General features: G+C 43.9%; 1 protein-coding gene across 1 annotated transcript in view; it reads left to right on the forward strand.

The window, feature by feature from the left end:
* The window catches only part of LOC102380198 (tetraspanin-15-like), a 115,004-nt gene that overhangs the window by 81,706 nt on the left and 21,319 nt on the right, over positions 1 to 11,979 (forward strand). The window contains exon 6 of the mRNA XM_006032901.3: positions 5,965 to 6,081. Within this exon, the coding sequence (XP_006032963.2) occupies positions 5,965 to 6,081 (117 nt within the window). The remainder of the gene's footprint in view (positions 1 to 5,964; positions 6,082 to 11,979) is intronic.

Below are 11,979 nucleotides of genomic sequence, written 5' to 3' on the forward strand. Positions count from 1 at the left end.
AGCAGGCTCGTTGGTTAATGTCCTATTTTATGGGTTGCCCTCTGTCCTCATTCATTTATTGTGTGTCTAATCAACTATTGGGGCACCTGCTGCAGGAGAGCTGTTTCTGTCATTGTCCTTACGCTTGCAGTCATGCCTTGCATGCAAAAAAAAAAGCAATCTAATAAAAACAGCTTTTTTTAAAATGTCTGATTAGCTGAGGAAGGCTTAATTGGAGCAATTTTTTTCAGTACTTTTATGAATAAGCTGATCTGTAATTGTTTTTTTTTCCCCACAAAGAAAAATTTCATCGGAGAATAAATCCCTTCCCAACAGTCTGAGTGACTGCCAAACTCCTAGTGGTGTGAACTTTTGGGGGACCTGTGTAGCTGGTGGAGTGCTAGTCTGGACAGGGGTCCAGACTAGCTAGTCTGGCTAGTCTGGACAGGGCTAGTCTGGACAGGGGTCCAGTCCTTGTCTACAATGCGGGTAGCTCCCAGCAGCTTTTCTAACAGCAGGAGTTTCTTGTACAAGGGGCTGTACAAAGGGTCAAAAATATCCCAGCTCCCAATGTGAAAGGCATAAAACATTGTCATCGCCAATGCTAGACCCAGGCTCTGCTCTAACAGAAAATGTTGCCAGATCTTGCGATCAGCCTTGGACATCGGCCTTGGACATTGTTAAGGTCTTGCCTTCAGTGAGGAAACTATGCAGAACAAATGTAGTAAAGCCAGAGATGTGATTTCAACCTGCTGAAATTAGCACCCATGCAGCTAGACCAGGCTCTCTCTACCCCTACACCATCTCTGCCGCAGCAGGACAAACCCATTCATGCCTTGCCCTGCTTGGACACATATTTCTGTACGTAACAACAAGCTCTTGGCACAGTGACAGTGTTTGTTTAACTCAGGGGAATGGAAAATTTTCACGACTTCTTAAAACAAACAATGGAGGCTCATGCCAAAGCTGGTGCTATAAATACAAATGCAGATGCTGTTCAGTGCTCCTTAGCAGCTTTGTAATAAGGGAGTTCACCCAGAACCTTTTCCACCCACACACTACTCATTTGGGGATAATAAAGTTAAAAAGCTTCTAGGCAAATAGCAAGAATTAGACGGCTGGAATGCAGAGCACTCCTTTACGAAGGCTGCTTGATGTATCAATTGCAGCTGCCTGGCTGGGCAGATTTGTGAGCGAAATGCCTCTGAAAATAAACATGTCCACAGCAAATGGGATCTTATGTACACAGCTTAGGAACATCATTAAACCTGTCAACTTGTTGTCACCCGCTGATCACGTACATGACAAATATGATAATTAAAGAAATGAGGAGGGTGCATTGCATCCTGCCAGACAGCCGTGGCAAGCAGCTAAAGGAAAGAGCATGGGTCCTGCATGTTGGGGAGTGAGGTTGCATCTGGTCTCTGAATGGCTTTCACTGCAGAGGCTTGGAAGTCATGTTATCTTCTCAGTGGTGGTCATGTGGGTGGCGTACCATCACTCCATACATACCTTCTTTGTGGTGTGGTGTTTTCTTGTAACCCTGTTTCATCTGACACACATTTCCTTTCTGGCCTCCCAGCAAGGATTGCCAAGGGAACATCACCTACAGCGATCTGACTGCATAGCTGTCACTAGTACAGGTTTCCCTCACTTTATGGTGTGCATGCATACCTGGAAAACGACACATAACTCGAATTCACATAAAGGCAACCCACTTTACAATGTCACAAATAAGGATATGTTCCAGGACCTCGACCGTGCTGACCCCCAGACCCATGTCTACCACTTTCACAAGGCAGTTTTGGTACTCACCCATGGCAGACAGTATGCACAAGCACAGGGTGGTGGTGAATGTTACCATGATGGCGACGGCAACCACAGAAACACATGTCGCAGACAACGAGCGAGGAGCACAGATCCACACAGGAGACCATATTTTATGCGTGTCACTCCCACAATGCACCGGACAAAGTAGCTGACTACAGGTTACCACCACACCGATCACACAAGAGTGAATTTACCTTGCATATAATGAATTTTTGGTATAAAAAGGGTCATCGCGTAAGCATGAATTCACACACACAGAACCCTCATAAAGCGAGGGAAATCTGTATAGCTTTTCCCTTTGCAGCTGACCTGCAGTATGGTGATGAGAGGCTGCTTTTAACCTTGATAATCAGTCTACAAATATTGTACTCCATAGTTGACAGCACCTCAGATGGCTCCCACCAGTTCAGGCCTAAATTGTTCTGCCCACAGGAATCTTTTCCTGTTGCTGATGCTGTTGGGGAAACAACAGTAGTCGTGCCCAGTTCTAGTGTGTTTATTGTATGTTTATTGCATGGTGCAGGTTTTACTTTATTTTACTTTATTCATTTTACTGAAGTAGCATGTAGTTGCCCCAGTCAGGGCTCCATTGTCCCAAAGATTAGACAAGCCAGCTCCAAAGCATTTGCAGCCTGGGTATCAGACATGCTTAAATGCACCAGAGGGACATCTTTTAGGAAGATGCTAAACAAAAACATGCCTTGGCAGTCCACTAGCACCTCTCCTGGAAGTATCAGAGAGCTGGAAGCGAAGGAGAGATCCCTTATGGTCAGATCCCAGCACTGAGCAGCAGAGCTAGGGCTGTGTGACCCCTGGGCAAGTCTCTTCCCTGTTCTGTGCCTGATTTACACATCTGGAGAATGAGGATAATACTTCCCTATCTCGCAAGAGTCAGGTATCTGTGGCCCTCTTACCAATGGCAAAATGGCTCTCACAAGTAGACCAAAGACACAGCTGTTCCCGGGACTCCTAATCGAGAGGGTGACAAACGGAAGGTGACAAAAAAGGCCTCCGCTCTGTCAGGAACTTGGCATCAAGCTGTCGGCCACCCTGGGTTTTGCTGCTGTATGAAGGAAGTGGCATGATGAAATATGAAGGCATTTCAAGGAAACAACTTGTTGAGTGTGAAATAGGCCTGTTGCTGGAAATGGGTGTTTTCTTAGAATAAGGTATCAGTATGACAAGCAATCGTTACACCTGCTTCTTCTGGAGAGAGGTTAATAGCATTGTATAGCAACGTTATGTGTGCATAGCAGTGTGTATCAATGCATAGCAATGTGTGTCAGCATTGTCTCCAGGTAACAGCAACTAGAATGATTCCCGCTAGTAAGTTATAGTGCACTAGAATTTAGGGGCTCAAGGTGTTTCTTTCTCTGACTTCAGCAAGGGATTTTACATTCCTGCATAGTATAACTATCTCCCCTCCTCTGGCAGCTTGTTCTGTATAGGCTCTGAGCTCTGAAACCTGTGTGTTAACTCTGACTGGGTTGGCTCATGGGTCTAGATCCAGAGATCCCAGGCTCATCCCCTGACTCTTTATGGATCCCCCCCCATCCTGGATGCTTTCCATGTAGTGCATTCTTAAAATCCAGAGACATCAAAATACAGCTTGTGTGTTCTCTCAGTGGGACTAAAGAAAAGGAACTGCAGCGCCACAAGCCCATTGCAGGTAGACAAGGTAAAATACAGCTGCTGACTCAAGAGTCGTCTTTGCTATCATAGGTCATTTTAATAGGCCTCCCTTGTCTTCATAAAAGGTCAATAGCTATAATTTACTTTGATGCATTCCGCTGCTACAGCACTGCACAAATTCTATCAAGGCCAGTTAAATTACAGCCAAGCTATTCCATTTTAGCATTTATTAAGTCCATTGTCTCTTTATTTCCTTCCCAGGTTTTACTAGATGGATGAGCCCATTTAAGGCAGAAGGAGTTCTGTACACAGTGACACACTTACAGAGAGCTCACAAAAAACCCTTCTGTTAACCACAGCCAAAAAACCCCAAGTGATAACACTAATGCTTCTAATGCTGTAATATTTTAGGTTCCCAAGGAAAGGAGAAGGATTCTCTGCGGCACTTCAGGATTTGCCATCATTTTAACACTTTATGCAATGTAGGTGCAAAGGAAAGAGTTGCCAAATGTATTTGCCGGTTGACTTGCTGGCCCTTGAACTGACAATAAAGAAGTCCCAGAATAGCTAAAATGTAAGTTGTCACACTTGGAACTCCCACAAATCCATGCCTCTGGCTCCATTTATACAATCCTCACAGAGTCTGCTGGGAGTGGGGGGAGAGGAAAGCTGGGATGCTGAAGGAGTGCTGAGAGGGGAAACAGATCCAGGGAAAGATGTTAAAGGGTATCAGGAAGGAAAGAGACCCCAAAGTTTGTAGCTGGGTCCTAGCTCCTCAGGAGACTTTGGACCTGACTGAGAGGTTAGAGAATTTAGAGGAGAACAGGGTTTAAAAGTCTTTGGGTGTAGGCGGTGATAAGCTACATACTGATACCCACCCCCTTTTTAAGAACGCCGACTCTTTCTGGCTTCCTGCCTCTTCTTGCATTCTGAAATGATCCATGAGGTAATGGTTTTGATGGCTGGTCAACAAATGAAAGGTGCTATAGAATGGCAATACATTATCATTTAATATTAGATAGAGCCATTGCATGGACCTTCAGCAGCAGAATCAGCTTGATTTTCCTCTTCTCCCACCAAGAAAGCAGTACTGTTAGTGCTCAGTTTTCTGTTGAGGAGTTTTGAGCATTAAGGACGGGTGGATGAAGAACCAGAAACAAACACCAGCTGATTCTTCACCCTCCAGCCTGCCTCAGTTGATCTGGCCTAGGTTTGTTTCTCTGTCAAGGAAGTGGGAGTGCTGCAGTACAGTCAGCAAGCTGCCTTCACACGAGAAAAATTCCACCTTAATCTCCAAAGGATCAGGAATGACCAGTTAGGGTCTTCAGGGACAAAAATGACCATTTGGCAACATTGGTGCTACTGCTTTCTAGCCAGAATCCCTGGTCCTTTGCAAATCCAGACTCCCTGCTTCCAAAGAGCCAAGCCAAAATGTGGTTCGGGTCTTTCCTAAAAGACATTCAGAATTTCCATGAGAAACTTTAAAATTTCCTTTTCCTTTCCATGTTAGATTTAATGTTGGACTGTCTGTGAAAGCTTCTCTCTCTTCCTCTCTCTCTCTCTTTAATTTAGTTAGTCTATAAGGTGTGAATCTGCATGAACTGGGAATTTAAGTGCCTGGGGCCAGCTCTGGGTCTGACATCAGCTGTGGCTGCTGCATGTTACTGCAATACAGCCTGGCAGACTAGAGAGTGCCTGAGTGGATCTCAGTATTTTTGGTATTTCTTTCCTGGCTGAATGAATGGGAGTGTCAAGTCTTGTGCTTATTAGAGCCTGACAGCAGTAAGTAGGGTTTGCTTTGTTGTGTTAACTCTGACTTTGTTTTTGTGGGCAGTTTATGAAGCTTTATACTTCAGTAACTGCACTCGAAGCCCAGCAGTTGTATGAGAAGCTCAAACAGACTCCCAAGCTCTGCAGGACTCTCCTTATGAATCGCTTGTATTTCTCTGCACAAAACAGGCCCTTCTGTTTCTCACCCCTCCCTTTACTTGTAAATCTGCATCAGCTTGAAATGCAGAGAGCATGGATTAACTATTCCCTTTAAAAGCTGCCTGCCCAGGAGGAAAAAACCAGGATTCCTGGTGTCAGTAGTTCACATTAGAACTGGGCCAGTAGGTTTCACCATCATCCCCCAGTATGGCAGCTAGAGAAATCCCTTCCTGTCGAAGGTAGAGAGACTGAGTGAATTCTTGCTTTGAAGTGATCTGTTGACTTTATATTCCTTCTGGAGGAATATTCAGGAGCTAGTATCCCTTCCTCCTACGTGGCAAACCAGACTGGCATCCAAGAATGACTTTCAGGCTGAAACTTGGACCTGAGAAGCCAAATTAAACTTGCTGTATCCTGTGAGTCTTGTTTCCCAGCTGTAATTTTACACTGGACCATTACTGACTAATGCCCAGCTTTCCTAGTTCTTCTTCCTCTTGGCTCTTGGCAGTACAAGAGACAGAAAAACACTCTGTGGGTTTGGGTGGTATATGTTGGGATTGCCATATCTTATGTTTGATTTTGTTCTGCTTGCAGCGACTGGAGTTGGTAGACATCATCCATGTGCGGGGCTGCATCCATGCAGTTGGCCTCTGGTTTAAGGACAACTTCGAAGCCACTTTTGGGATAGTACTTTCCTTGCTGGTTCCACAGGTACGTGAGAACTCTTGGTCACGGTCATTGTTCTTCGGACTTGCCGCCTGTGGGCGGCTCTTCCAGTCATGTTTGCTGAGGTATGCAAAGAAAAGGGAACCTGTTTTACTTACGTTTCAAAATGTTGTCAACACTTTGTCACCCTCTTCCTCTGAAGAAAGCATAAGAGGAAGCACAGTTGCCACCTACTTTGGGAATTGGTTTAGAATCGGCTTGGCTTTCGGAGCTTCTTCAGATGAGTGCCATACAATGTAGGAATGCTTGGCATGAAAAGACATGGGCAAACTGAGCCTGTTTTACTTTCCAAGAAAGTATTGCAATACATATCTTGTTGTAACCCAGTTAAAAATTGAACACTGGGAGGGAAGGGAGGGGGAGTGAGTGAGTGAGTGTTTCAGAGCAATCATGTTGCATTCACTCCTGAGTGGGAATGGATGCCGCTGGATCCAACTGTTGGAAGCAAATTCAGTTCTCTTGACTCGAAAGCAGGCTGCTGCATCTGTGGGTTTCCAGGAATAAAGGCTGAGAGAGGGCAAGTGTGTTCCATCTTCTAGAGAGAACCTGTGACCTCAGGCTGTATTTTCCTGGCACATACTTATTGTTCCAATAATCCCCAAAATGGACGAGATCTGATGTAGCTCTGGTTTTGCAAAACCCTATCAGTCGGACATCATGCTTTGTGATGCCAGAAGTGGTTTGTATTCAGTTTCTGTCTCTTGTAAAATGCCACAAATCTGTTTCTGAGCCTACTCTCATTTTTTTTTATCCTGCACTGTTTGAAAGTAAATACTCAGTCTATACAGTGATAGAAAAGGGAAATCTCTCATCCAGGGAGAGTTAAGGTGCGATGAGATAAAATGTTCTAAGCACATCAGCCTCTTGCTGGAATGCTTTTGTGGGGGAAGACTTTTATCACCAGTCACATCTGACACTGAGTAGCCCGGGATAGTTTAAAGGATTGCAAAATGATTATGATTTTCTATTTCATAGATTTCGTAGACATTAGGGCTGGACAGGACCTCACTAGATCATTGGGTTCAGCCCCCTGCCCCAGAGGCAGGAAGTCAGCTGGGGTCAGGTCACCCCAGCAAGATAGCATCCAAGGATTTCTTAGAGGTATCCAGAGTAGGTGCTTGCATTTGTATTTATTTACTCCCAAAGAAAAAAGGGTGCCTGTTCATGTGTGATACAAGACATTCTTGAATTGTGCAAAACCATGGTCTGTTCAGCCTCTTTCATGATGAAAGAAATCTGGATTCCAGCAACCCTGAGGAAACTGAAGCAAATTTGGCCATGGTCTGTGGCTTGCTTTCTCAGTTGATTGTCTTGTGTTTGCTTCCTCTGCTCACTGCATTTTTAACTGACTCAGGCTTCTGACATGACAAGTTGGTCAGGAGAGCTATTGTAAAAATAGAGAAATATTACAAAGCTAGAATGCAGGGTGGTCTGACAGATTTCAGCATGCGTGACTGTGGGTTTATCTCACCTCAGTAGTGATGCAAGAAAAGGGTGCAGCTTATATAGAAAAAGGGGTCTAGTATGCTGTTCCTCAAAACAACAGCTGTGGAAACCTATTTACAGCAGAAGTCTGGTTTGCTTAGAGTTACTGGATAGATATTATTTCAATGCACTGCAGAAATGTCACTTTTTAGAAGATGGTTGGATAGTTTAGTCAGGGAGGCTTATGCCGTGAGCAGGCGGCTGGACTATGTGACCTCAGGGGGTCCCTTCCAGCCCGACTTTCCTATGATCCCATGAAAAGTAAATAAAGCCAAAGCTTTCATTGCTGCATGTATTTATTACTGCAGCAAAGTCTTTTTGTATCAGTTACTGCATCACTTTCCCAAGGGAACATAATCATTGAACAGCTCACAAAAAGTTATCCATAAATTAACAATCTCTTGGGTGACTGCTAAAATTGATGTGCAGACCACTTGCCATTAAAAATCCTTCAGTGTCTAGGCCACATTCCAACTTAGCTCATTACCTCCTGCATTATAGACATTCAATATAACAAGGAATTTTTATGCATTTTTTGGCCTCTGCTTTTGCAGTGTGTTGCTGAGCATTGTTAAACAGCTTCCATGTTTCACCCAAGAGAAGAAGCTCCATCCATTACCAGCAGGCAAGTCAGAGCTAGTGTTGTGATGGGAGCCAGGCAGGGCTTTCTTGCTGAAGCAAAATTGAAGCTTTTCACAGGAAGGAGGTAATTGTGGTCAATTCTTGCATCGAATTTCTGGAAAAAATTCAAAATGGTCAAACGTCCAAATTTGACAGTTTTGAAATGGAAGGGAAAAAAATGTGGTTTCTCTTTGGACAGGACTATTTGGTTTTGACTCGGGAATGATCACGAGATGGGAAAACTGTTTCTCCACCTGCTTGGCATGACTAGTGCTACAAAGTATTTTTCTGCATAATGACCACGAGGAAATAAAGAGGAGTTGAACAAATATGCAAATTTAGCTTAATAAAGGTACTCCCCGTGGTCTGCCCAGCAGGAGCGTGCCACACAAGCCACCTGTCATGTTGCTGTTAACTCGCTGCCTTGATGGTCTTAACTGAGGAGGACAAGAGAAATGAGCAAAGATGACAGCAACTGGAGCAGAGCTTGATGAATTTCAAATGCTTCCTGACAGTCTCTGGAGCAGGGTAACATCTTCTGATGCACCGGACAATTCACTTAACCCAAAGGAAAAATTCTCCCCATTTGGGAAGGATCTTCAGCTTTTAATTGCAGGGCTTTCAATCTCTATAAATCATACTCAGTGCCTGTCAGGTTTTCAATGAAATTAAGCTAGGCCATGTGCACCACCAAGATCTGTCAGCCCAGGAATTGCTTTATCCCCAGCCTCTCTGATGCTATGGCAGAAGCCCAGAAAGATGCAGCAAAGTTCTCGAGGCAGAAATCTGAGGACAGAGAGAAGGTGCTGTTAAGATGTGAAGGGAACAATAATACCTAGGTCTTATGAAAAGGAGGACAGATGTTTCTTCATGTCAGAGCACACCTTTATTTGGCTCAAAGATGCCTGGGTCCTACTTGGCTGATGATTGGAAGAGCTCCATGTTTTACCATTGATACACTGTACGGCTTGGAGCAAGTCAGTGCCCAGTCATACTTCTGGTGTTGCATTTCTGCAAATGCTGCTAGAACAAGCTTTCTCATACTATATGGTGGTTCCTGACCTGATGGGAAGTGGGTAGTTCAGAGGCCAAAGGGAAGAGATTAGAAACTGGCTGAAAGAATTTTAACTGAAGGCTTAAGTTGACTTTTGCCCTATGTGAATCGGTGCATTCAAAGCCTTGCCTATGGACCATGAACCCAGGCAGTGTTCTTTTCTGGTGCATTAGCTGTACACTCACTGCAAATAATTGCATCCCAAGTACCAGGTGTTCTGAGTCTGATAATGTTGAGTTTCCTCTTGTCAAACACATTGCAACTAGTCGGAAGCCCTCATGCCATGCCATTTCTTACATCTTTTACCTTCAGATGATCTCAAGGGTCTTGGTTTCCCACAGCCCTGATGCCTCCCACATTTTGCTTAACAGGATTCTGTCATCCCTTTTAGGATCGACAGTTTAATTGCTTGTAAATTTATCTCTGAAAAGTCAGTGTCTACAGAGAATTTACCACTAGACAGGTGAAGAAAAGAGGCCTGCCAGATTACCTGTGTTTATGACTTTTTCTGCCCCCTTTAAACAGGTTTTAAACACCCCCCTGGATAACCGATGCTATGGGAGTTCCCACTTGATATAGACAAATGACAAAAAGATTCTCTATCATCACCCTTCTTATTTTGTTTTATTGGAGTTTTTTAATAGCCCTGAAGCCGTATTAAATCTCTTAACTTGCCTGCTAATTCTGGTTGATGTGCCCAAATTACACATGACTGAGCTGCCTTTTTTGAGAGAAAAATATTGGAAAGACAAGCACCTTCTTTCCCTTAAAAGCCAGCTCTCACAAAGGTGTGTCAAGGTTGACACCTGAGGGCTGAAAACTTAGACTATCAAATAAAAAAAAAAGTATTAATAATTACAAAACATTAGAAGTAGAGTTTTTTCTAAGATAAATTCCTGAGTCACCTTTTCTTTTGCATATCATTTAAGAGCCTTATAGAAATACCCATATTTAGTGTAAGAATTGTACAGTTGCACCATGAAATCTTCGTGAAAGTGTGCTCAAGTTGTTAAGACCATGGGACTGGGATCCAGGACTCTTGGGTTCAGTTCTTAACTTCACAGAATCTTAGTGACTGTGAGCAAATTGCAACTTCTCTCATTGGAGTTTGTTAATCTGCGAAATGGGGAAACCATAAATGGCACCTTCAGTCCAAAGTACCCTAATATAGATGCATTAATCTTTACTCTGCTCTGGGCAAAGCGAGACAGGGAGAGGTCAACTGGTCCAGCCAAATCATGCATTGTCCTTGACAAAGCTGGAAACAGAAGCTATCTCCAGAGGCCAAGTTGTGAGTTAGCTACAAAACCATGTCTCGTGAAATTCTTCTTGTGACTCCTTCTCAAATCTGGGTCGAGCTTTTATTTCTTCTGAGGCTGGTCGTGGCTAGTAGCCCTGGAACAGCTAATCAGGACACTGGCCACACTTGCTTACTCAAGGTTCTGTAGTGGTCATTCAGAAAGTGAAATGCACCCTTCTGTGGAGATGCAGTACAAAACTGTTGTGTTCAAATCACAATGTAAGTGCTGCCTGCACTTCTTAGGCATAGGGGTGAATATCCACCCACCCACAATTACCAAAGAAAATCATTCCTGCCTATGACCTATCAGACATTTATTGGCAGGTATTTTATAGGAGGTCTCTTTTTAGCCACCTAGACAGTTCACCTTAGACAAGGGATGTTTGAATTTTTACTGTTCTCTGGTTTTGTAGTTGACATTTGTATAAAGCCATGTAACAGTGTTGTATTTTTGATCACATATGTGCGTACTCAGTGAATATGTAAAGCATCTCTTTGCTATTGATTTACTGAATTTAGTTGTTTCAACGTGATTGTATGTAGAAGGAAAAAGAGAAAGAATCCAGTGTCAGAAGCAATACACTTCCCTTTTTAGCCAGCTCCTTAAAGGCCCAGTTTAAAGAAGAGGATCCTCAGACTTCAGCAGCAAGGCCTGAAATGACTTGGGATTTCTAAGCAAACCACCCAGCAATAGAGCAAGCTTGGAAATACCTGGAAATACATAATCTTTCATCATATTTAGGTATATGGTAGTTGACGATGGAAAAAAGACAGCGATTAAAATCTGTCCTGCAAATAAAGGCTTATTCTCCAGTTCCTCTAGTAAAGGATGTTTCTAAGTTTAATACTCCATTGATCTAGCCAAAAAAAGGTAAGAAACAAGAGCTGATGCTGTGGTTGGGTCATAAAGAGCAGCATATCAAGCCAAAGGATTCATGGAACGTCACGGCTTTCCTGCCACTGAATTTCAGGGGCTGAGGGGGGTAGGATCTCCTTTACATTTCATGATCCTGCATGCTGTGCTAGTTCTGGCAATGAGGAAAACACAAAGATGGTGGAACCTTTGGATTAGATATTGTAGCTGTAGCAGACTTAGCAATTCAGCTTGGCTCGAGCAGGCTCAGAAAATCTTCATTTTGATTGGTGGAGCCTGTCCACCAATCAGGTAAGGGCTGGGTGTGGCTGGCCCCACCCCTTACACGGAGTCGGATGGGGGCAAAGAGCCTCGTGGACCTGATTGAAGCCTGCATTCTGCAGGTCCAGCAAGCCTTCGGAGGCGGAGCTTCTGAAGTGAATAAAAGGAGCTGCATGCCCAGCACGCAGCAGGTGCATTGAGGGACAGAGAAGCTAAGAAGAGCTGGGGAGAGTTGCCCAGCAGGCAGAAGCTGCAGTCCAGAAGAGCCCCAGAAGACTCCTTCAGCAG

The sequence above is a fragment of the Alligator sinensis genome, unplaced genomic scaffold, assembly GCF_000455745.1.
Source record: "Alligator sinensis unplaced genomic scaffold, ASM45574v1 scaffold1030_1, whole genome shotgun sequence".
Classification (NCBI taxonomy): domain Eukaryota; kingdom Metazoa; phylum Chordata; order Crocodylia; family Alligatoridae; genus Alligator; species Alligator sinensis.